The 21,718-nt window shown below is 59.5% G+C and overlaps 5 protein-coding genes across 10 annotated transcripts; 1 reads left to right on the top strand and 4 right to left on the bottom strand.

Moving 5' to 3' along the window:
• Positions 1 to 61: 61 nt before the first annotated feature.
• pbdc1 (polysaccharide biosynthesis domain containing 1) lies at positions 62 to 1,552 on the top strand. The gene is made up of 6 exons (XM_085925929.1): positions 62 to 268; positions 683 to 748; positions 827 to 886; positions 961 to 1,101; positions 1,186 to 1,297; positions 1,401 to 1,552. The coding sequence occupies exons 1-6, from the start codon at positions 239 to 241 to the stop codon at positions 1,490 to 1,492; spliced, it is 501 nt and encodes a 166-aa protein (XP_085782055.1). The 5' UTR covers positions 62 to 238; the 3' UTR covers positions 1,493 to 1,552.
• A 302-nt stretch (positions 1,553 to 1,854) lies between these two features.
• xpo7 (exportin 7) lies at positions 1,855 to 10,147 on the bottom strand. 2 transcript variants are annotated; one of them, XM_085925921.1, is made up of 27 exons: positions 9,980 to 10,147; positions 8,403 to 8,549; positions 8,224 to 8,317; positions 7,930 to 8,162; positions 7,649 to 7,753; positions 7,341 to 7,506; positions 7,023 to 7,096; positions 6,822 to 6,941; positions 6,604 to 6,750; positions 6,353 to 6,525; positions 5,963 to 6,156; positions 5,764 to 5,869; positions 5,563 to 5,698; positions 5,419 to 5,492; positions 5,267 to 5,347; positions 5,100 to 5,163; positions 4,859 to 4,967; positions 4,633 to 4,739; positions 4,466 to 4,554; positions 4,256 to 4,363; positions 4,083 to 4,165; positions 3,734 to 3,948; positions 3,482 to 3,620; positions 3,182 to 3,339; positions 3,016 to 3,114; positions 2,825 to 2,952; positions 1,855 to 2,690 (listed from the first exon to the last, which is right to left on the bottom strand). In XM_085925921.1, the coding sequence occupies exons 1-27, from the start codon at positions 10,010 to 10,012 to the stop codon at positions 2,597 to 2,599; spliced, it is 3,276 nt and encodes a 1,091-aa protein (XP_085782047.1). In that variant the 5' UTR covers positions 10,013 to 10,147; the 3' UTR covers positions 1,855 to 2,596. The 2 variants fall into 2 exon arrangements, with proteins under 2 accessions (XP_085782047.1, XP_085782048.1); XM_085925922.1 differs by having other exon boundaries at positions 4,859 to 4,970; positions 9,980 to 10,127.
• A 436-nt stretch (positions 10,148 to 10,583) lies between these two features.
• On the bottom strand, positions 10,584 to 13,701 carry dusp11 (dual specificity phosphatase 11 (RNA/RNP complex 1-interacting)). Its single transcript, XM_085925928.1, has 9 exons — positions 13,486 to 13,701; positions 12,381 to 12,456; positions 12,179 to 12,310; positions 11,916 to 12,039; positions 11,784 to 11,844; positions 11,624 to 11,670; positions 11,478 to 11,550; positions 11,266 to 11,376; positions 10,584 to 11,071 (listed from the first exon to the last, which is right to left on the bottom strand). The coding sequence occupies exons 1-9, from the start codon at positions 13,512 to 13,514 to the stop codon at positions 10,816 to 10,818; spliced, it is 909 nt and encodes a 302-aa protein (XP_085782054.1). The 5' UTR covers positions 13,515 to 13,701; the 3' UTR covers positions 10,584 to 10,815.
• A 333-nt stretch (positions 13,702 to 14,034) lies between these two features.
• Positions 14,035 to 17,955, bottom strand: LOC147048587 (transcription factor 7-like 1-A). Of its 2 annotated transcripts, XM_085925599.1 has the most exons (11): positions 16,976 to 17,951; positions 16,817 to 16,889; positions 16,243 to 16,364; positions 16,093 to 16,170; positions 15,836 to 15,944; positions 15,682 to 15,763; positions 15,328 to 15,396; positions 15,060 to 15,216; positions 14,857 to 14,964; positions 14,655 to 14,703; positions 14,035 to 14,559 (listed from the first exon to the last, which is right to left on the bottom strand). In XM_085925599.1, exons 1-11 carry the CDS (start codon positions 17,168 to 17,170, stop codon positions 14,195 to 14,197), a joined length of 1,407 nt encoding a protein of 468 aa, XP_085781725.1. In that variant the 5' UTR covers positions 17,171 to 17,951; the 3' UTR covers positions 14,035 to 14,194. The 2 variants fall into 2 exon arrangements, with proteins under 2 accessions (XP_085781725.1, XP_085781726.1); XM_085925600.1 differs by lacking the exon at positions 14,857 to 14,964 and having other exon boundaries at positions 16,976 to 17,955.
• A 62-nt stretch (positions 17,956 to 18,017) lies between these two features.
• Positions 18,018 to 21,670, bottom strand: LOC147048586 (drebrin-like protein B). 4 transcript variants are annotated; one of them, XM_085925597.1, is made up of 14 exons: positions 21,272 to 21,653; positions 21,155 to 21,210; positions 20,962 to 21,074; positions 20,808 to 20,882; positions 20,595 to 20,738; positions 20,341 to 20,418; positions 19,953 to 20,104; positions 19,777 to 19,831; positions 19,616 to 19,687; positions 19,434 to 19,539; positions 19,116 to 19,367; positions 18,786 to 18,958; positions 18,661 to 18,724; positions 18,018 to 18,576 (listed from the first exon to the last, which is right to left on the bottom strand). In XM_085925597.1, exons 1-14 carry the CDS (start codon positions 21,352 to 21,354, stop codon positions 18,440 to 18,442), a joined length of 1,560 nt encoding a protein of 519 aa, XP_085781723.1. In that variant the 5' UTR covers positions 21,355 to 21,653; the 3' UTR covers positions 18,018 to 18,439. The 4 variants fall into 4 exon arrangements, with proteins under 4 accessions (XP_085781723.1, XP_085781722.1, XP_085781721.1 ...); XM_085925596.1 differs by having other exon boundaries at positions 19,616 to 19,684; positions 20,981 to 21,074; positions 21,155 to 21,670; XM_085925595.1 differs by having other exon boundaries at positions 20,981 to 21,074; positions 21,155 to 21,667.
• Positions 21,671 to 21,718: the final 48 nt, after the last annotated feature.

The following is a 21,718-nucleotide window of genomic DNA, read 5'->3' as shown; positions in this document are numbered from 1 at the left end:
ACGTCACGCAAAGTCAAAGTTGAATGAAAAAGAAGACGTTCGCTCAGACACACGCGAGACTGCAGTCAAATAAATGTATGCATTCTACCAGATTGTTCGATCTAAATTGCAAGTTGAAAAGGTTTAAAATTGAGAGGTTTGGCTAAAGCAAAACATGATCGAGGGTGTCATTCTTACCCAGAAACGGGTGGTGAATGTTTGCTGAATAGACGAGCTTTGTTTGCCGTGGCTTGTCAAGATGGCGTCGAGCGATGGTCTCTCGTCTTTGGTAAGAGAACGAAAAACGTCAACAAACCGCCCAAAACATGTCGACAAAACGTCCAGGCGTTACTGGCGTCCCGTCTGTCAATCATGGCGCTGTCGTGTTAATTAAAGTGGCCAATGCTAATCACCCGGCAGGTCGGCACGTGTCTCCTAGTGTAGACCGGTGGGCGATCCGGAGGTGCAAACCGGAGGTGCAGCATGTTGCACCTCCGGATCGTCCCGACAATCCCAAGGATCCTCTTTTGGCTCCGCTCCCTTTAAAATAATAATAAAAAAAAAAAAACGGCAATTTGCAAAAACTGCTTGTTTCATTTCGGGGATCTATGTGAGCCTAATTTCTAACTTTGTGGAAGTGAGCCTTTTCCTTCCTACCTCTGAGACCGAGCGATGTCAGGTTGAAGTCACTTTGCATCTTCAGGGTCTGGAGGGAGCTTCGGCTGCCGCGCACGCTCTGTCTCTTCCCGCCGAGGCCTACGGGAACGACGTGAGTAAGGCGACGAGCTTTGTCGGCTCATTCCCCCCCTGCCTGCGTGCTAAGCTGACATCTGGTTTTGTGTTTCAGGAGCGGCTGGAGGTCATGTGGGCCATGAAAGCCTACAACCACGCCGAGGTTTACTACAACGTGAGCGCGGGCGGCCGCCGGGAACGAGCCCGTGACGTTCGAGATCTTGAAGAGTTTCTCTTCTCGTCATTCAGCTCATCTCCTCCGTGGATCCCAAGTTCCTGAAGTTGACCAAGATGGACGACGAGATCTACTCGGCCTTCAGGGAGACCTTTGAGGACCTGGACGTCAAAGTGCTCTACCCCGAGAGACTCAAGTCGGCGGAGGCCAAAGAGGTCAGCCGCGTGGGCTGTTGCGCCGGACCTCGAGCCCGAGGCGGTGGCTTACTTGTGAAGTGGCGCTTTGGCGTTTGTGTCCAGAGGTGGCGCCCTTTCTGTAACCGCTTTGAAGGCCTGGTGGAGGACTTCAACTATGGGACTCTGCTGCGACTGGACTGCCAGAAGGACTACACCCAAGACAACACCATCTTCGGTGGGTCCGCCGTTTCGGTCGCACCCTCGTCGGCGCTCCAAAATGTCCTTGGAAAGATTTGCTGTGAGAGAAGCGTCTCCAATTGTCCTTGCTGTTGTTCCAGCCACCAGGATCCAGTTCTTCGCCGTGGAGATTACCCGAAACCGAGAAGGTCTCAATGACACGGTCTTCGCATCCGAGTCTTCCAAAAGTTAACTAACAAAAGGAAACGACCTTTGTTATGATGGCGAGTGGAAATTAAAGTGTGTCCTGGAATTTGCGTCTTTGTCATTGAGGAAAAAACAAAAGTCAATCATAGCTTGCGCGTGCTATGTGCAAATAGTAGCGAATAATAGCTTGCGCCAGCTATGTCCAAAGAGTAGCTAATAGCTTGCGCCAGCTATGTCCAAACGCAGCTTTGCGGCGAATAACAACGGAGCGGGTCCGTCCGAGCTGTGGCCAAAGAACGGAGCGGGTCCGTCCGAGCTGTGGCCAAAGAACGGAGCGGGTCCGTCCGAGTTGTGGCCAAAGAACGGAGCGGGTCCGTCCGAGGCGCACGTCAGAAGTGGAGGCGCGTCTTGTAAAAAGGGTGAGGTTTATTTGCAGTCAAACACAGCGGCAACGCCACATTCACATCAGTCACAAAGCAGGAAGTGGACGCGTACCCGAGCGCCTTGCCTTGCCTTGCCTTGCCTTCCTGCTTCCGGGCGGCGCCAGTGTTCCTTCCACACAGCACCGTGGCACGCGCACACCACACCAAAAAGGACTACGACCTGGTCCCAGGAATCCACAAAGTAAACAAAAAGTTGGAAGGAGCACGCTCGGGTAGAGACGAGGCCCATCCGTCTTTGGGAAAGGACCCGGCCCAGGAGGATGCCCGGCCGCGCCCGGCCCGGCCCGGCCCAGCCCAGCCCGGCCGCCTCGCCTGACCTCTGCTCTGCACTCTTGTGTGTGTGTGTGTGTGTGTGTTTGTCGGAGTGCAAAGTGGACGCGCCTTTGAAGACTATTTACACCACGTCGGTCTGGTTTTCCTTTCGTCCCATCGCTATCATATAAACATGACTGAAAATGTTAGCAAACAAAATGTACACTGGACTTTGTGGTCTTCTGTACAAGGCGGGCTAGCATGTTGGACTATTTGGCCGCCGCCGTGCCCGCCCCTCTCCCCGGCGTTAAAATAGATCTGTATATATTTATATTTGCTCCTATCAACAAGGGGACGGGGCCAAGCCAGCCGGGGCCAGGCCGGGTGCCGATGGGCCGCGGGTGGCGGGCCGGCGCTCTGCCCGGCGCCGGGTGGAGACGCGTGGGCGTGGAATGTCAGCTCATCATGTCGTTGCTGTTGACGCCGCACGTGGAATTCTTCATGCTGTCGTTCACCTCCCGCCGGAACACCGACAAGTTCTGCGTGAACCTGCGCCGCCGCCACGTCATTAGCGACACGTTAGCTAGCGCCAGCCAGCAAGCGACGCTTTGTTCAACTTTTGCGTCAGGGCTCGTCGCCGGAGGGAATTTTGTTCCGAGAAAATGACGGGCGGCTTGGCTCACCTGTCTCTGTTCTTGGTGAGCAGGTTGCGTTCGATTCCCTCCATGAGATTCTCGAAGCAGAGATGCATGGCCTGCTGCTTCTCCGGGGGTTGGCTGTTCACGATGCTGTTGCGCACGTCCGCAAAGTACTGCCGAGCGCAAGGAGCTCTTGTCAACGGGCCATCTGCCGACCGGCCGGCCGGCGGCAGTACCTTCTCGTTGAGGAGTATGAGTCCCAGCAGCGGTCGGGACATGGACCACTGGTTGCGGCAGTCCTCGAAGATGATGATGTTCAGCACGGTAGACAGCATCTGCGTCGGGCGTCACAAAGACACGTCGTTGGCCGCTCCGCGTTTTCCTTTGCGGCGGCAACATTACCTGCTGGATCATCTCGGGGTGCTGCTGCATGATGTGAAGGAAGCGCTCGTCGGTGGCCATGGGCGTGGCTCGCTTCTTGGTGGAGCGCGACAGCTGCTTGAACAGATACGTGACCATGTGGTCCAAGCTGGAACAGCAGCCCGTGCACACCATGGTGTCTGCGGGAGCGCCCACGCACGCACGCACGCACACGAGCACGCACACGAGCACGCACACGAGCACGCACACGCGGCCAGACGTCAGGCTCCTTGAGCTTGAAAGTGATTTATCTTTGATCCCTTCCGACGTTGAGCCACGTACCGAGTGCGGTGAGGCCTTCGGAAATGGACGACAGGATGTACATGACCATGTGAGGCTCCAGGCTGGCCAGAAAGTTCATGTGGTCTTGGGTGAGGACCTCCAGCAGGGAGTAGAAGGACTGGCTGAGCTTAGGGTAGTCCTGTGTGTACAAAGAGACGGGGCGGGGTCACGGCGAGGGAGGGAGGGAGGGAGAGTGTCGCTCGCTCGCACAAAGGTCACAACGAGCGAGGAAGGGCGCGTGCACAAACGCACCAGCAGGTCGCTGTGCGGGATGGACAGCAGCAGCTTGATGAAGGTCTGCAGGGCGTTGTCCAAGGCGTCGTCGCCGTACAGGCGGAAGACGCCAAAGTTGACGTAGTTGCCGCTCAGCACCGCCTTGAGCATAGCGAAGCACACGCTGACGCCCTTCAGCTTGACGGCGTAGGCCCGATCTTTTGGCACGTCGCCCAGCGTCAGGATGCGGTTGCCTGAGCGACAAAGCCCACACAAAGCCTCAAACGCTGTGCACGCCAAGCGCCCTGCCCTGCCCTGCCCTGCCCTGCCCTGCTCCTGCCCTGCTCCTGCCCTGCCCTGCCTCCAAACTTTGCTCATGCGGCCTCACCGTAGGTCGTGATCATCTTGCTGGTCTCCCGGAAGAGCAGGATGCCGTTGGGCGACGACACGTCAAACTGCAGCCTCTGCGACCTGCCAGTCAAAATCTAATATTGGCTACGCTGTGCGCTCACACACCCAAAGGAGACAGACACTCACTCACTCACTCACTCACTCACTCACCTGTTGTGAACCAGCTCGGCCATGAGCTTGAGTACGGGCGTGGTGCACGCCGGGTCGTGGTACCACAGCTCCACGGCCCGCTGCAGGATGGGCATGTAGGCCGGGTATCTGCCCTCGCTGGTCAAGGACGCATCCGGCACGGCTTTGGCCGACTGGCCGGGCTAAACGAAGCTAAGCTGAGCCCAGCCCAGCCCAGCCGGCAAAGGATACATCCAGTCAAAAAGCATCATGAAGCTGGTCTTGGCGTTGAAGGCGAACGCGATCCCTCGCAAGTCTCGGACCAGGCCCACCAGCGTCCTCTGCCAGACAAAGTGTCACAGGGTTAGGAGCGCTGACACTTAAGCCCAGCCGGACGGCGTACGTGAGCGGCGCGGCACCTTGGCCTCCTGCTCGTTGAAGGTGTTGGTGCTCAGCATCTGGGCCACGGCCTCAAAGGCCACCGTCAGCGGCAGCATGAACTGCTCAAACTGCTCTTCGTCCTCACCTGCATCCAACATTTTCCATTGCCGCTAGCGTGAGGCTGTGTTTGATGCTTAGCCTTTCGAGGCCTCCTGACAAAAAAAACCCTGTGGAAAATAATCTCTGGCACCGAAGCGCGCTTACCCAGATCCACCATGAGGAGGCGCCCCAGTGCAGTGTAGAAGGTGGTGCGGCACCTCATGTCGCTCAGGTTGGATTGGTTGTTGACGCCCAGGAAGGAGAAGTGCTCGCTCTGCTGACAGCGCACGAGGGAGGCAGGCAGGCGGGCAGGTAAACAGACACCAGGGTGGCAGTGGCGGCCGTGTTGCTTTTTACACATCGACATTTTTGGGTTTTTGGTTTTGTGGGGCGCGCCAATACTCACCGTGTGATTGTTGAGCATAAACTGCACGGCGCTCAGCTTGACCAGCTTGCGGACGCTGCTGTACGTGCACGTGGCCGTCAAGGACAGACAAAAAAAAAAGTCCAGCGCTGGCTGGCCTAACTGGCCAAACGAGCGCTCTACTTTGCCGCTCGCTTTGCAAAGGATATCCCAAGGAGAGGTCGTTGAGAAGCTGCAGGGTCTTGGAGGTGATGGGTTCGCACTGGCCCCAGTACTTCAAGTTGGTGATGCTGGAAGGGGCCAAAAGGCGGCGTGAGCAGGCGCGTGCGCAGCCGACATCAGCATCGTCACGGGCGCTCACATTTTGCCGATGAAGACGCTCAGCACCATGGTCTCGTCGTTGAGGCCCAGCACCTCCGACAGCCGGCGATACAGCTGCAAACAAAGGCGAGGTGTCATCTGGAGCTCGCGCTTGGGCCGCGCGCGGGCTTTCGACTTTTCTCACCTTGGACGATTTCTGCACCTGGTCGCCGATGTAGATCTTGCGGAACTGCTCGAAGAAGCTGAGCACGGCCAGCTCCAGCCTCTCGTTGCCGGCCTGAGCCAGCCGCGAGTCGGTCAGGTTCATCAGCTGCAGCACCCTGCACAAAGCGCCGGCCGGGTGAAGCCGGGTGAGGCCGGAGAACATTGACAAGAGGCCGCGTACCGGCAGACCAGCTCGCCGTCCATGGCGTCCTGCTCGTCGGTGCTGGCGAAGGACACGCGGCCGCCGATCACCGCCCCGATGATGTACACCAGCCAGGTCAGGCGACCTGAGACGGCAGGAGAAGAGGGGAGGAGCGCGTCAGCCCACTCGACCCCACCCTAAGGCCCCTCCACACACACACACACACACACACACGCACCCTCCTGCACGGTGACGTCGGCGGCGCCCGAGTTGGTGGACTGGAGCAGCTCCTGGTAGCTCTGCGCCGCCTGATCGAAAAGCTGCACCAGCAGAGCGCACGTCTTCTCATACTCGCACCTGCCGATGGTGGAGAGCTGGTCCAGCTGCTGCTGAACCAGGCCGGTGTCGTCCAGCGGGTCCTCCAGGCCGTCCCTGCGCACACGGCCGCGGCGGCTTAGACGAGCGCCGGCTCAACCCGGCACGCACGCTTCTGAAAGCCAAAAGAGAGCCCAGCCCAGCCCAGCCCAGCCCAGCCCAGCCGTGCCCAGCCCAGCCCAGCCCAGCCCAGCCGTGCCCAGCCCAGCCGTGCCCAGCCCAACCCAGCCCAGCCGTCCCCAGCCCAGCCGACCTGAGGATGACGTGGACCGACTCCAGCCGCGACGTGATGTAGGCCTTGGTGACCTCGGGGGTGTACGTCTCCAGCAGGTGCGGCTCGGTGGCCTTGACGTAGGGCACCGAGGCGGCCAGGCGCTGCCACAAGCTCAGCAGGTAGTGAACGCTGTTGGGGGCAAACTCCCAGTGCTGAAAGGACACGCACCGTGGCTGGGTCACACAAACTGCAAAAGGCTGACGTTTCTTTCTCCGTACAGGGCGGCTCACCTGCAGGCTGGTGACGGTAAAGTTGGCGATGAGGCGGATGACTTCGGGGTAGTTCTCCACCTTGACCAGCTCGCCCAGCTGGTAGTTGCTCTTGAGCCGCGCCAGCAGCCGGCAGAACTCGTGGTAGTTGTTGGGGTCCGGCAGACACTGGGAAGGGGCGGGGCACGGTCACGCGCCCATCCGCGGCGGTCGGCGGGCGGGCGGGCGGGCAGACCCACCTGCGGATTGGCCAGTATCCTCTTGACTCCGTCCACCAGGTGCGACAGGAACTTGGCTCTCTCGGCATTGTTGAAGAGGGACCTCCTGACCGAAGCGATCTGAACCAGACACGACAGCACCTGCGCGCACACGGACGGGGTTGGCGCCGCCGGCCCGGGAAAGGCAGGGCAGAGCAGCCCGCCGCCATTCGTGCCACTCACCAGCGGGGAGAGAGAAGGCGGGATGGAATGATAGAGGTTGAAGAAGAGCTGCAAGGTGGACGAATCCAGGAAGGCTGCTCCAACGGGGCCCAAAAAACAAAGAGACACAATTGTGGAAATTTAGCCACGGGTGAAAGCGGGCCGAAACCACGGCTGCTGCGCATTTGGGAGGCTGAACGCGGTGGGCGCTTTTGGAAGGGAGGGAGGGAGGGAGGGAGGGAGGGAGGGAGGGAGGGAGGGAGGGAGGGAGGGAGGGAGGGAGGGAGGGAGGGAGGGAGGGAGGGAGGGAGGGAGGGAGGGAGGGAGGGGCCGGCCTACCAGAGCGCCACGACGTGGGGATCTGCACCGTGCACAGGTCGTCGGACGACTCGTCGGTGGACGTCCCGATGAAGTCGTAGTTGAGGCAGTTGTAGCTCAGCTTGAGCAGCTGCATCAGCAGCCCGTGCTGAGACTCGTCGTTCAGGTTCAGGTTCTTGCCCGAGGCCTGCCGCGCACAGCGCAACTGTCAGGGCCCCGGACCTGGTCCCGAGCCAGCCGGCCAGCCAACCAGCCAGCGGAAGGGCTTTTTTGCCCCACTCAAAGCAACCAGAGTTGATATGGGCACGGTCAAAGGCCACACTTCTGACCTGTTTGAGGAGGTTGCAGGAGAGCGTGAAGATGTCCAAGAGCGACGAGTCCCTGAAAGACGAGGCGATCTTCCTGTGCTTGGTCAGCGGGTGCGCTGCATCCGCCTGCCGACAGGACAGAGAGCGAGCGCAGTGCGTGGTGAGGCGGCCGGCGCAGGCAGCCACGCAGGCAGCCACGCAGCCAGCCACGCAGGCAGGCAGCCACGCAGGCAGCCACGCAGGCAGGCAGCCACGCAGGCAGGCAGGCAGCCACGCAGGCAGCCAGAAACAGGCAGGCCCACCTGGTTGATCTCGTTGGTGAGCTGCGACAGGATGGTGACGCCGATGATGCAGTGCTCCACGCTGTCCCGCAGGAAGCGGGTGACGTCGGCGATGACGTTGCGGAACACGTAGTCGTCCTTCTGCGAGTCGAACCAGCCCAGCTTGGTGATGCGGGCGTACAGCTGGATGAGCGCCTGCGTCACGAAGGCGGCCAGCTTGGGCCGCGTGGCCAGGTAGTTCAGCACGTAGTTCCCTGCCGGACGGGACACATTTTTGCCCTTTCCTTTCTTCCCGTCCGGGCCGCCGCAACTCACGGATGTCGATGCGCTGCTCCAGGGGGAGGGGGTTGCTGGTCCTCGACACCAGTTTGGACAAGCAGGTGGCCGCCAGCAGCTGCGAGTACGACGACTGCGGACGCACAAACACGCCGGCCGGGTCAGTCGCGACGGCCAATCGGGCCGCCCGCCGCCAGGTCTGCCTGCGGCCCACTCACGCTTCCTCTCTCGAGCAGCAGCTGACACTTGCTGAGGCAGTCGGGCCCGTTGGTGAACTCCACCAAGGCTTTCTCGGCTTGGTGACGCACGGCCGTGTCGGCCGTCTCATACAGCTGCTTGCAGAGGATCTCCAGCTGGGCGAGGCCCTGCCGAGACACGGGCGGCGCTTATCAGTACAAAACACACGCGCGGCATCTCCGAGACCACTTTTTCGGGGCTTCTTGAACTCAACTTTCAAGTCGGGATCCGTTCCCTTTGGGCCTCAACTCGGTACTCAGAGTCGACACTTTTGGTAGGGTGACACAAAAAACGAGAGCGAGTCCGGTTGAAACGCCCTGCCCTGCCCTGCCCTGCCCTTTACCCGTCCGTCCATCACTGTGGCTGGCGAGGAGCGAGCGAGAGCGCGCGCGAGCACGCGCTCATCTTTGGAGGGAAACCGAAACAACCTGTTGTTTGCCAAGCGTTGCGCTTCCCTCCCCTTAGCACACACGCTAATGCTAAGGAAGGCTGTTAACAAGACAGGTGTGATGTCTGACTGCCAACATTTCCTGATGTGATCGAGTGCGAGGGGAAAAAACACACACACAACGTGCATATCGAACGTCAGCTCAAGTTGACCGAAAGCAACGTGGGGCGCAGCCGAGGCACTCGAGCGGGCCTCGAACGCCCACGGACTCGTTTGACCTGACGAGCGCTCGTGGACTTCAACCGAGCGTCCCGCGACAGAAAAGCAGCAGTAGCGGGCGGCAGTTAGCTCGGCGCAGCCACCCAGCGGGCTAGGTGGCCGGCCGACACGGCGCTGCTTAGTAACCAACATAAACAAGGCGGCGGGAGGAAACGGAGCCTTTCGCTCGCTTCAAGCTTGCGGCCGCCCGCCGCCCGGTGTCTCGTTTAAGACGACGATGCCAACAGCAGCAACAACATCAACAACACAGCAATCACAACCAAACGGCTTGCTGGCAAGCGGGCGGGCGGGCGGGAAGAGGCGATGGCTCGGCTTATGCTAACTTTAGCATGGCTAGCTCGCGACTCCGAAAGCGCTGGGACGAACCGCGAAGAGAGAGAGAGGGGGGGGGGGGGGGGGCAGGGGACATTAAAAAAATTGCTAAATTGAGCCTTCCAATGTCGGTTGTGCGGGTCCGCCGAGCGACGGGGGCATGCTCGGTTACGAGCGAGCCTGCCTTCCGCCGGGCGAGGAAGAGGTACACGACCGGTTAGCCGAGCTCCAGTCAACCTTCATTGTTGTCTGGATAAAAACAACGGGCGCTCCTCCTCCACGAGGACACGCTTGTCGTCTGCCCGGGGACCCCTCACACCGAGAGCCCGCGCGCGCGAGGCCTGCATCGGGCTAACGTTGCGACAGCAGGCCACGCAGCGGCGGAGCCGGGCAAGGCGGGCGACGACGGCGGGCAAGCGGCGGCAGCAGCTTCCTCCACTACTCCCGACGGCCGGGCCTTCGCCGTCCGCCCGCAACCTCCCCGCCGAGGGCACCGACGCTCGCGGCGGCCTCGAGTTTCCGTCGGTGCGTCACGCGGCGCCGTCGCCGCGGTCGCAAACATGCCAAGTCCCCACTCACCTGCACATGATCCGCCATTTTTCCCCATTTCATGCACCTCTCACTGCGCTTATGGCTAGAGCGAGCGTGCGACAGCGCCCCCAGTGGCGGGGCCGCCGCCACACTGCCGCTGACAAGCCGACGTCCCAGTTCATCGTTCTTCCTTCCCTTTTGCAAGGAAACTTGCTTGAGATTTATATCTCTGAATAAACTTGACTTTTATCTGGCCGTGCCATTCCATCGTTCTTCCCTTTTGCAAGCGTGGGCGGGCGGGCGGGCGGCTACTTCCATTTGGCCGTCCCTCCCATGTCATGGTTCTTCCCTTTTGCAAGCGCGGCCCCTTTCATTTCGCCTGTTTGCACAAATCAAGCTGAATAGCCAGCCTTATGGCCCCTTTTCTCACCCACAGGAACAGAAGCTAAATGACCCAGATCCCCCATTTTCCATCATCACATTCCCAACTTTAGGCCTAGTGTATGATTCCATTCTCCTTCAACAGGATGGGACTGATTCAGCCACCAAATATTCTCTCTCCACGCGAATGGACGGGGCTAGACGTGCCAGGACTCGGTTATAGCTTCATCTGAAAAATCTCTTGAGCCCCACTTGAGGTGGGGGGGGGGGGTTGTCTTAAGTTGGCATTTTATTTGATTTTCTTATGAGTGTATGGATCAAGCCGCCTTCAGTTCTGGGAAAGGAAAAATCCCGGAGCTGTCCAATTGTCCACATTCCAAAAGTCTCCATAACTCACATGTTTCCGTTAAAAATTGCGCTCAGACATATTCGACATTACCACCTTGCACAATAACAAACATTCCAACATCAATCCTCAACTGGGCCCGAATTTCGGATGCTTTTCACAGTCCAAAAGTCCCAGTCCAGCGGGAGGAGTTGTAGCGGGGCTGGGCGGCCCGTGGGCGACCCGAAGCGCTTGCGTGCCGACCCCGCCCGTCGGCGCCGCGGGGCAACCCCCGTCTGTTGGATTTGCCGGCGGCAGGTGCGGGCGGGAAGGCATTGGGGCCTCTGCTTCTTGGGGGCCCGTAAGGCTGGGGGGCGTCATATTGGCGGCGGCCCCGATCCGGTTGTTGCCTTTGGGCTCTTGCCGGAACAAATCTGCGGGGGGGTGATACAAAGACAATGACGGTGGTGAGTGAGTGTCGCGTCGTGCACACACGCACACACTAGTGTGCCACCCCGACCCGTCCAATTTTGTCATTCAATTGCTCTCCTTACGAGCACGCTCGTCGCAAGGAGAACCCGATTACTGATGGGTGGGTGTGTGAGTGAGAGAGAGAGAGCGCACGTACCCGAGGTTGTGGTCCGCACCACTCCAATGTGCGTTTCCAGGCGCGGCGGACGTCCTATGGCCGGCTTGATCTTGCACCGACCGTGGCGGACAACTGGCCGTGCCCGTTTTGCTGCCCAGTCAAAAATGTGTGAGAGCGGTCGGGGTAAAACAGCAAAGGAAGCGATACGTAAGCTACACGTAAGCACAGAAAGACCCCGGTAAGCCGGCTACCTCCTCGGTCTGCTCTGAAGGTCCTCGAGGTAGTTTTGTCTCTCGATGTTGTGACCGCGACTTGAGTTGAACACTGAAAAGTACACAGCGCACATTGACGTCACCTGCGGGCGTGCCGACCGACTGACCGCTTGGGCGCCACTCACGTCTGATGGCCTCGGTGGGAGCCATCTTGTCCACCTCGATCAGATACCTGGCACGGCAAAAAGCACAGAAGGTGGTTAGAGCGCCGCCTGGCCGCACCTGAGCGTCATGCGCACACAGCCGCACATCATCTGGCACACACGCAAAGCCAAGGCAGATCACCTGCAGATCATGTAGCCGGTGCGGTTGAGTCCGTGCGTGCAGTGGACGCCGATCAGCTTGTCTGCAACACAAAGCAGATGGGCCGGCTCAGTTGAGCCGCCTGGGCAAAGCGGGCTCAGCCGCGGCGCCCACCGTTGCAGGCGTTGTCTCGTAGGAATTGGCGCACAGTTCTCTTGAAGGTCACCACCACGTTGTTGGCGGGGACCGCGTGACCCGCCGTGGGGATCTTGATGAAGCTCAACGAGTTCGGGAGGTCCTGCGGCGGGAGGCAGAGCGTGCTCGTCAAGAAAAGTCGCCGGCCAACAATCCGCTGGTGGGGATTAGGACCAAGGCCGCTCGGTCGCCTTTGCAGCAAAAGGTGGCATCTCAAGCTTGAGGCCCGTGGACGGCGCTACCTGCGGCGAGTAGTAGCGCGTGGTGTAGGTCAAGTCGACGATGAGGCCCAGTTCTTGCTGGTCTTCCCGCATGGCGTCCAGCAGCTCCTTCGGTCCAAAGGCCTGAGCGGGCGCCATATTTTGGGTCAGCGCCTGAGCGGGACGACAGTTAGCATTGCCTTCTGTTAACATTTGCCGCAATTTGGGACGGCGGAGGACTCACCTGCTTGAGAGGAACCTTGAAGGCCACAAATCGAGTGCTGCCCAGTCGCTTGCCCACCGCCTTGTAGTCCAGCCACCTGCACGCACATCAGAAGCGCAGTTGGGCCAAGTCCGCCCCCGGCTCGGCAAGAAAGAGAAGCTCGGCGGCACCGGCGCCATCATTTCTGACCAGCAAACTGGTTCAAACGTACTTGCAAACTAAGCCAATGCAAGCGGTAAGCCTTCAGTGAGTGGGAGCGGGAGAGCGAGCGAGGGAGGGAGCGAGCGAGGGAGGGAGCGAGCGAGGGAGCGTCGCCGCTTGGAATCCACACTCCAAATGCCCGATTGCCATTTTGGGGGACATTTGCGGGAACTTTGGAGCACACGCAGCTCTCATTTTGGAGGAAATTGACCACACCAGTGCTAGTTTTAGGAACGCTAAAGGAACCAAACACGGGACCTCAGAAAAGCTCAGTGGACTTTAAGAAAAGTCAAGTCAAGTTTTTTTATATAGCCCTAAATCACAAGCAGTCTCAAAGGGCTCTGTCCTCTGCATTTAAGCCATCCCCATGTGATTTTGATCCATCCCCTGCCCTGGGGAGAGGGGAGCAGTGAGCAGCAGCGGCGCCGCGCTCGGGAATCATTTTTGGTGATCTAACCCCCCAATTCCAACCCTTAAATGCTGAGTGCCAAGCAGGGAGGCAATGGGTTCCATTTTTATAGTCTTTGGTATGACCCGGCTGGCCGGGGTTTGAACCCACAACCTTCCAGTCTCAGGGCGGACACTCTACTACTAGGCCACTGATGACTTGTCACCCAAATTCCCATCGATGCCCACACATCAATGTCGTTTTGCTCGATTTCTCGTCTTGATTTGAGCATGAGTGGAAAGGAAGGGCCAGTGGCCACACACGTTTAGGTTAAGTTTGATGGGAGTTTCCTGCCATTTGGCTTTTTTGATGGCGGGGGCCGGGACCATTAGCAACATTTCAGGGCCGTCAAGTCCAAAACTATCGGTGCCGTGGTTGATTTGTTTGACATGAAGCCTAATAGACTGTCCCACCAAAATCTCAAGCTTGAGCTGAGTTTCGGCGAGCTTGTTGGTACCATCAAGTCTGTCGTCTTACCTGTCCGGAATTTTTTTGCAGGAAGGCATTTTTCACTCAAATTTCCTTTCTTCCGTTTCCTCGTCGACTAAATTCAAATGAATGACGATTCGAAAGCAACTTTTATTCCTCGGCTTGCTTCGGCCACATTGTTTTTCTCGAGCCGCGGCTAGGAGTGGGACGGACGCGTGTTGATGGCGTCATCTGTCGATGGCGTCATCTGTTGATGGCGTCAGCGGTGGCCGGAGCTGCTGCGTTCACTGTCCACAGAACGTGGGACTTGTGACGCTCGAGCTCGTCATCGTTGAGCGCGATGATGACGATCGTCGCTGCTTTTTGGTGTACGACGTATTATCCATCCCATTTGTTTCTTCACTTCGCGACTTGTTCGCTGCTCGTACCGAAGCTGCTCAAGTATTTTCACTTCACCCCAAACTGTTGTCAATGGCAGTTTCTTGAATAAGCAATAAAATGGCATTGTACTTGTTTTAGACTGCCGCAGCTCGGCCAAACTCACCGGCCGCGTCACCCACGAATGACATCATTTGCATACAACGCAGAATGTGCTTGGTTAAATTGAGACTATTTATTTGGGTTTAAAAAAGTCCGGAGTTCGAAAGTCAACGTGAACGAAAACGAGTGACGACAAAGTCAAATATTGACCACAAATTTGCCCTTTTCCAACGGCAAGAAATTTCATTTCAAAACTGTTTGGCGTGTCGACAGTCGCTCAAAGCCCGGAGCTGGAGGTAGAGGAGGTCCGCGGGTCCGAGGTGGCGGCGGGTGGGGCACGCGCCACGCGCGGCCCGTGAGCCGTGAGGGCGAGCGGCTGCTCCGTCGGCGATATGCGGCCGCCCCGTGCGTCAGAGTGTTCGGTGAAGGTGGGCGCCGGAGCGGCGGGCGACGCCAGCGCCGCCGTGGCCGGGGAGTCCACCGAGGAGGCGGGGCTGGCCTGGGACAAGTGTGTGTGTGTGAGATGGGAGAGCGTGTACGGGCGCAAAAGGCGAGCGCTCGTGCCAGTGGTCGACGTGAGCTCGCGAGGCGCCTCGTGGGGCACGGGGTGCGTGGGCCGCAGCGGCAAATCGTCCGCGCCAGCTGAAAAAACAAGCCAGTCACTTGAGTGGCAACAACACCGCGGCATCATCGCTCCTTGTCGGATGCGGTCGTGCGTGAAAAAATGGCTGCCTTACTGTCTTGATGGCCTTCGCTCTTGCATTTCTTCCTCTTCTTCTTCTTGCCCTGCTCACGCCACACGCCCGCCCGCGCGCACACACACACACACACACACACACACACACACACACACACACACACACACACACACACACACACAGGATGATTGAGATCAGTAAAGCATGCGCGTGCGTGCGTGTCATAAGTGCATGTACGGACGTAGTTGTCTCTGGCCGACCAGCCGGGGTAAAGTTGCGAGTGGAGCAAGCGCTCTTTCCGGGCCAGCTCGTAGTACTTGGCCTGCTCTTCCTTGCTCAGCGAATGCCACTGGAGACGCATTCCACACCGAGGCGTCAACATAGCGACACACACGCGCGCGCGCACGCACGCACGCACGCACGCACAGGCGGGTGGGCGCTGACCCGCTGTCCCAGTATCTGGTTGATGGTGGCGCTCTCCTTAACTTGGCACTGGGCCACCACTTTGGGCCGCTCGTCCCTCATAAACAACATGAAGGCGTTGAGAGGTTTCTTGATGTGACCTTTGGCCTGACCGCCGCCGTCCCTCGCCGGCGACTTCCTGGGGGCGGAGCAGTCAGCAAAGGCATCAAATCGAGCGGGTGCCAAAAGTGGATTGGGTTGAGTCAATCCCCCGCAAATAGCTGGATGGGACCAAAACATTTGCCGTTACCTCGGCGGGCTGCGTGCTCCGGCCTCTCGGGGTTCCCTTTTGACGGCGCTCGCCGGGCCGTGGGACGGGCTGCACACAAGAGGCGCACGATGATGTCGGGGAGCGAGAAAGAAACGGCGAGACGCAACCAAAGAAAGCGCGTCACGCCACGCGGGACGGGACGTACACCTTGGTCAGGTCGGATCGGGTCATAAAAACAAGACGGCTTCAAATGAGGCAGGAGTCGTCACGGAGTCAAGTAAGGACGCGGCCCGTGGAAACATTCCAGGTTAGGGGGGTCAGTCAGAAGCCCGACTAATGTCTGACGGCTGCTGATGGAGGGGGAAAAAAGAAGAAAAAAAAGTTTGTACTCACAGCCAATCAAAGGAGTGCGCCATCTCAGCCACGGCTGCGGGTGAGACCGGGTAGCGTCCGACCTGCGGCGTCCGGGACGAGCCTGCCGGAGCACATGTCACGCGTGTTAGCGGGCCGGCCGGCCGGCAGGGGCGAGCCGGCGAGGGCGTCTCACCCGCGTCGGGCGAGAAGTTGGCCGGCACCCTGGAGGGCGGCGAGGAGGCCTGGGGTCGGCGGGACAACAGCGGGTGGAGGTGAGCCACGAAGGCGGGCGTGCTGCTAGACTGGATGGAGCACACGCACACGCGCACACACACACACACACACACACACACACACACACACACACACACACACACACACACACACACACACACACGTGGCGAGTGAGCTAGCTGCGTCACGCCATCGGCAGGCGCGAGCACGGCTTACCGGGTGAGCGGACACGGCCGAGTCTCTCCCGGCCACTCTCGCGGGCACGTCCATCAGGGGCCACTGCCACGGCAGATACTACGCGCACACACAGCTTGGCCAGTCAGTCACCGAAGCGCCACGCGGGCGGGCCCCGACCCAGGGACTTACCGCACGCGCCAGGCCCCCGCCGGCCAGATACGAGCCGCAAAGGTCGGGAATCATGAAGAAGGGGTAGCCCACGAAGGCCGGCGCTTGGAGGACACCCCCGGCCCCGGCCCGCCGCCTCAGCGCTGACAACACGTGAAAGACGCGCATATCAAAAGCGGGCTCGTGATAGGTTCCCAATCGTCTCACTTTGAATTGGTCTTTGTTTTCAATTCTAATTGGATCGCAAAGCGCATTGCGCCAAACACATTCTTCATCGGCCAACATTCCTATGTTGCGAGAAGCCCTTCCTGACGTCTTTAGATCAACATCATTGGATATGACAACACACATATACGTAAGCAAGGTATTAACTCGCAGATGACCAAAGAGTTGTCGATGACTCCTTATTCTTTTAAAGAATGTCAGGTAATGCAACCTAAAATACCTTGTTTGTGATACAAGAACCAAAAAGTGAGTGGGTTACCCGATACACCTCGAATCCGCCCGATGTTTACACACGTGTGGGGTTGCGTTCACGGCCCTGTCCAGGTGCATGAGCAACAACAAACAAACAAACAAACACGACGGAGCGTACCATCGCCAAACGGCTGGCCGCGTCCGGGCAGGCCGGTCGCGTCCGGCTGACGTCTGGCTCGCCTGTCCGCTGCCTGCCCGGAGAATAGCAGAAAGAAGCGGCGCAAAGCAAAAGTTGCCCGCCGGCGGCGGCAGCGGCGGCAGCGGCTCTCTCGCTCACCTCGGAATCCGGCGCGCTGTGGTTGGTCTCGGACTCGTTGACGAGGGACGACTTGACATCGTCTAGGTCACGCTGAGCGGCGGTGGCAGCGGCCGCCGCGGTCGACTTGTCGTCGTGCTCGCCCTCGCCCTCATCCTTGAACGGGATCAGCTCGTCGTTGGCGCCCAAGTCGCCATCGTCGCTCAGCTGCGGCATGCTAGCTAGCTAGCTAGCCAGAGAGCGAGTTAAGCCGCGGACGGAGCGCACTTTCAGCAAGGAGGCGTCACCGTCGGCCGGCCGCTCCAACAAGTCGACTTCGCCTCCTCCACATGCGGCGCTCCACTCGGCCGCCAAATGCGCGTAGGGAATCCTCGCCGGTGGCAAGTGCGGGCGAGCGAGAGAGCGAGCTAGCGCCTAGCTGCGAGCGCTTAGCTCCTAGCTTCCTGCCTGCGGCGTTCACGGACGCCGTCGGCGCTCGCTGTGGCACAAGTATTACGCGTAAGGATATCAAACGGGACACGCACGACAAGTCCAAAATCAAGTTCAGTTCGTGAGCGTCGCGAGGTGACCGTGTGGAAATTTAACGCGCTTCAAGTTGCTGCCGAGGAAGCAAATAGATAACTTTCCCACATTGTGTACACTTCTCGCAGCGTCCCCGGGAAACAATACGCGCACGTCTGCGTTCCACCGAGCGTGCACGCACGTGACAAAGGGACGTCGCAGCGCAGTCGGAGGAAGAAAAAGGAAACAAATCAGGTGTGACGATCGGGGGGGGAGTGGGACCCGTTGCTCACAGCCTGCCTCCCGCATGCATGCATGCATCCGTCCGTCGCGCAGATCCGGGATCGAGAACAACAAACGGGTCTGCGATCCTCCTCAGCGCCGATCCAGGGCCACAGTTTGAGGGAAAAGGCGCCCGCCTTCACGGCCCACGTCGCACGCTGCAGTTTGAATTCCAAAATGGGAGCTGGTGCAGTCCATCCTTTTCTTGGCAATGCTGAGTGCACATGCTCGCTCGCTCGCTCGCTCCGTCACTTTCACGTCCGAATGCTCCAAGCAAAAGTTTCGTTTGATTCGAATTTATTTGTCAAATTGATTGAAACCAAAAACAATCTCATGTTAAGTATAAGCTAAGCTCGCAAAAGCTGCTTTTGACACAGTAAGCCAGGGTTGTCAAAGTCATTTTTGTCTTTGGGGGGCATCATGACCCTTAACGTCTTCTCCATACATAAAACAAATGCTCAGAGAATTTGCGAGCAATGTCTCTCTTTTTTTGAAAAAAAACATTTGAGTAATGACACAAAGTCAATGCAAAATTGATCTTTGCGGGCCTCATAGAAATGATGCGGCAGGCCCTATCTGGCCCCCGGGCCTTGACTTGAACACCTATGCAGTAAGCGGTAGTAGAAGGCGTGGGAAGGGAACCTTTGGACTTGCGTCGTGCTATCGAGCAGCTCGCCGGCCGCAGACGCGACCCGAGCCGGATCACACCAGTTCCACATAATTGGCGGGAAACATGCCGAAACGGCCGTCGGGGCCGAAACCTCGCCACCAGCCTTCGTCCACCATCTCGATGCCCGTGATGATGTCGTCGGGGTCGAAGGTGATCTCCGTGTCGTCAACTGCGGAGGGCAAATGGCGCTTGATGGGAGCAGCTTGTGCGCGCGCGCGTGCGTGCGCGCGCGCGTGCGCGCGCGCGTACGTACCGGCCTGGTAGTCGTACACGGCTCTGGCGCAGACGTTTATACCCGCGTCGGTGGCATCTTGGCCCTGAAAGGTCATCAAATGTCACGAGTGAGGTGTCAAAGATGAGCGTTGCTTTGCGACTGACCGTGCTTGCGTCTTCAAGAAGCGCGGCCCCGCCCACGGGTAGGGGCACCGCATACCCGGCCTCTCGCGCGTCGGCCGGAAACATGGCATCTGCCAGCGACCTGAGCCGCTGGCTGCCCGGCGCCGCCTCGTACAGGTCGTCGTCAAATTCGTCTGACCAATCGTCGTCCTCCGCTGCCAAGTAAGAATACATTTTATTTGTAAGGCGCCTTTCAAGGCGCTTAAGACGTAGAGACGCGCGGCAGGCAGCTCTTCCGTCAGGCCCACTTCCAGTCCAACCGTAGCACCGCCCGCTTTCCGAGCCCTCCCCTGCCCGCAGAATGAGACGCACCTGCAGCCACGGCCGCTCCGCCGGGCGAGGAGGCGGCGGCGACCACTCCCGGGCGTCCGAGCAAGTCGTCGCTCGCGTCGGGACGAGGCCAGAACGCGTCGCTTTGGGGACCGGACTGGAAGGGAATCCGGGCGGACGGAGACTCGGGCGGCGAGACGGACGCGGGCTCCGCGGGTTGAAAGGCTGGGTGGCCGGAAGGAGGCCGAGGGCTGTCCGAAGCGTGCTGGCGCAAAAAGGGGCTTTGCAGCTTCCCTACGGCGAAAAATGGAGCCAGAGCTCAAGGAAACAAAGTCAGGAAAGTTGGGCTGGGGTGCTTACCTGTTTTGGGGGCGGAGCCTCCGTAGCCGGGCGCCACGGCCGTCTCCCGCTGCTTGAAGACGTCGCGAGGGTTGAAGGAGCGCTGCGAGATCAAGGCCTCGGCCTCCTGACACACACACACACGAGCGCCCGCGTTAGCCGAGCGCGGCGCTTCCGGGCTAAGCGTGTCGGTCGGCTCTCACGTTGGCGGCGCGCGCCGAGCCGGCCCACGTCGAGCTGGCCCGCTTCGTCTCCGCGTCTGGCGTCTGGAACTTCTGCCGCGCAAACAAAGGGGCCTTTGCTGAGCTCCGCACAATGCAGCCTGTTGTCCATTTTTTAGAGGGAGGGGATTGGAAGCGCTCACCCTTTGCTGTTGTTCTTTCTCCCGCTCTTCTTCTTCTCGCCGCTTCTGCTGTAGTCTGCCAAAGAGCACGCACGTACCACAAAAAGACTCGTCGGCCATCTTCCGGTCTGAAGGGAGCGCCGCGTGACAACCGGAGCTGGCCGGAGGGAGCCCGCGGCTCTCGACAGCCGCGTCACCTGTTGTGGTCGATGGCCATGTTTCGCTGCTGCGTTTTTAGCTCTCTTTCCCGGGCGAGTTTGTCCTCCGAGTCGCGGCGCTCCTGCTCGAGCGCTTGCCTCTGGAGCTGGGCCTTCTTCACCTCCTCCTGGCGCCGCACCTCCTCCTCCCTCTGAGCACAAAGGCGTGCATTACCTTGCTTCCTTTTTTCAAGGGTAGCCATCCATTCGGCTGGGGAAACAAAAGCAGAAGGCTTCTTCGGCCAAATGTGAGCACGGAGCTTAAGCATCGAAAGAACTCGCGTCGGAACGCCGTTCAAGAGCACGCACGCGGCGGTCCAAAGGCCAGTCGACGGACGGGCGGCGTCGGGATCCTTCTCACTGGCTCTCCGTTTTGCTGGGCCCTTACCTGCGCTTGGCTCCAAAAAGAATCTTTGTTGATTTGCTCCATTTCGTCCACGGCGTTTGTCTTGCAATAAACGGAACCCTGAGAGCAAGACAGAGGCAGTAAGGCAGCCAGCCAGCCAGCCAGCCAGCCAGCCAGCCAGGCAGCCAGCCAGCCAGCCAGCCAGCCAGCCAGCCAGCCAGCCAGCCAGCCAGCCAGCCAGCCAGCCAGCCAGGCGCCTTTTGCCTTGGGGAGGCCAAGGTCCGGCGCTCGCTCACCACGGCTCCACGGGGGAAGTCCCCGGCGCACTGCGAGGCCTTGCCAAAGTTGTAGTTGGCCCCCGACGCTTTGGACACTTTGGACAGAATGACGTCAGGGTCCACGTCGTCCTCGTCGCGAGCGTTGATGGTCACGTGGGCGCCCTGGGTGGGTGCACAAGTTCCAAAAGTGCAGAGCAGAGCAGAGCAGAGCAGAGCAGGAGTGTCTCCCACCTTCAGGAAGTTGGCCACCGTCCCCAAGTGATTGGCACACAGTCCTTTGCGCGACTCCTTCACGCCTTCGCCTGTCTGCCGTACGCAGCGGCAGCAAGGGGTCAGTGGGCAAAGCTTCCACGGCAAGCCTAACTTGACACGGCGTCTCACCCACCCAGTTGATCAGGACGTACTTGGGCAGGCCCGAGTTGGGCTCTCGCACTCGGCAGAAGGCGTACATCACCTTGCCGCTGTTCAGCTCCTCCGACATCTCCCGCAGACCGCCGTCTGCACGCGCCGCCGAGCGGGTAGGTCAAAGGTCGTGTTATGGGACCCAAAGGCTCACCCCGCCCGCCCGCCGCCCTCACCTCCTTTTGCCGCCAGACGCATGGCGTTGCCGTTGCCCTCGTAGGTGAACAGAACCCTGAGACGGGCACAAGTTAGGCGGGCGCCGGCGGACCAGAGAGGGGGGCGGCGCCACCCACCAGTCTATGTCAGAGCGGCCGTCCACCACGTCCTCGTAGGCCGCCTTCAGCTCGCTGCCGTTTTTGCTCATGTCCACCGCCATGTCGCCCAGCCGGATGAGGCAGACCCAGAAAAGAGCCGCCGTCTTAGCTCCTTCCCGTCGGGCCGGTCGGACCGGTTCGGCGAGAAGCCGCCGGGCGGCATTCTCTCCGGGCGGCTCCTCCAAAACGGTCGGTATCCCGCCTCCTGCTCCGGCGCATGCGTGCCGGTCCTGCGCCACTTCAAATTAGCACGCTCGCTGACGAACTCTCTGGAAGCTCGCCATCCGTTTATGGATTGCCGGACAATTTCGACAACTCTGACAAAGGCTTTTAGTTGGGAGTGGTGGCTCGGGCAGGCTTTAAGAAAGCGCCGCCAGTGACTTTTCCAAGGAATGATCAGGGGCTGCGTTTCAAAACAAACAAACA

The sequence above is a fragment of the Syngnathus leptorhynchus genome, chromosome 12 (genome assembly GCF_054491065.1).
Source record: "Syngnathus leptorhynchus isolate UIUO chromosome 12, UIUO_Slep, whole genome shotgun sequence".
NCBI classification, from domain to species: Eukaryota; Metazoa; Chordata; class Actinopteri; order Syngnathiformes; family Syngnathidae; genus Syngnathus; species Syngnathus leptorhynchus.
This window is presented reverse-complemented; position numbering and strand designations above follow the sequence as displayed.

What these genes read in the sequence shown, in the direction of transcription:
- LOC147048587 (XM_085925599.1), bottom strand. Translation starts at nt 17,170, where the DNA reads ATGCCGCAGCTGAGCGACGATGGCGACTTGGGCGCCAACGACGAGCTG. An exon ending in GCGGGGGCCTGGCGCGTGCG is followed by an intron (nt 16,171 to 16,242) that starts GTAAGTCCCTGG and finishes GTGTGCGCGTAG; the next exon opens with TATCTGCCGTGGCAGTGGCC. An exon ending in ACCAGATACTGGGACAGCGG is followed by an intron (nt 14,965 to 15,059) that starts GTCAGCGCCCAC and finishes ATGCGTCTCCAG; the next exon opens with TGGCATTCGCTGAGCAAGGA.
- LOC147048586 (XM_085925595.1), bottom strand. Translation starts at nt 21,354, where the DNA reads ATGGCGGTGGACATGAGCAAAAACGGCAGCGAGCTGAAGGCGGCCTAC. An exon ending in CGGTGGCCAACTTCCTGAAG is followed by an intron (nt 20,739 to 20,807) that starts GTGGGAGACACT and finishes GCACCCACCCAG; the next exon opens with GGCGCCCACGTGACCATCAA. An exon ending in AGGCTCCGCCCCCAAAACAG is followed by an intron (nt 19,368 to 19,433) that starts GTAAGCACCCCA and finishes TTTTCGCCGTAG; the next exon opens with GGAAGCTGCAAAGCCCCTTT.
- xpo7 (XM_085925922.1), bottom strand. Translation starts at nt 10,012, where the DNA reads ATGAAATGGGGAAAAATGGCGGATCATGTGCAG. An exon ending in GACGGCGAGCTGGTCTGCCG is followed by an intron (nt 5,699 to 5,763) that starts GTACGCGGCCTC and finishes CGCTTTGTGCAG; the next exon opens with GGTGCTGCAGCTGATGAACC. An exon ending in CCTCCTCATGGTGGATCTGG is followed by an intron (nt 4,740 to 4,858) that starts GTAAGCGCGCTT and finishes TGTTGGATGCAG; the next exon opens with GTGAGGACGAAGAGCAGTTT.
- dusp11 (XM_085925928.1), bottom strand. Translation starts at nt 13,514, where the DNA reads ATGCCTTCCTGCAAAAAAATTCCGGACAG. An exon ending in ACGAGACAACGCCTGCAACG is followed by an intron (nt 11,845 to 11,915) that starts GTGGGCGCCGCG and finishes TTTGTGTTGCAG; the next exon opens with ACAAGCTGATCGGCGTCCAC. An exon ending in CTTCAGAGCAGACCGAGGAG is followed by an intron (nt 11,377 to 11,477) that starts GTAGCCGGCTTA and finishes TTGACTGGGCAG; the next exon opens with CAAAACGGGCACGGCCAGTT.
- pbdc1 (XM_085925929.1), top strand. Translation starts at nt 239, where the DNA reads ATGGCGTCGAGCGATGGTCTCTCGTCTTTG. An exon ending in GCGATGGTCTCTCGTCTTTG is followed by an intron (nt 269 to 682) that starts GTAAGAGAACGA and finishes TTGCATCTTCAG; the next exon opens with GGTCTGGAGGGAGCTTCGGC. An exon ending in CCAAGACAACACCATCTTCG is followed by an intron (nt 1,298 to 1,400) that starts GTGGGTCCGCCG and finishes CTGTTGTTCCAG; the next exon opens with CCACCAGGATCCAGTTCTTC.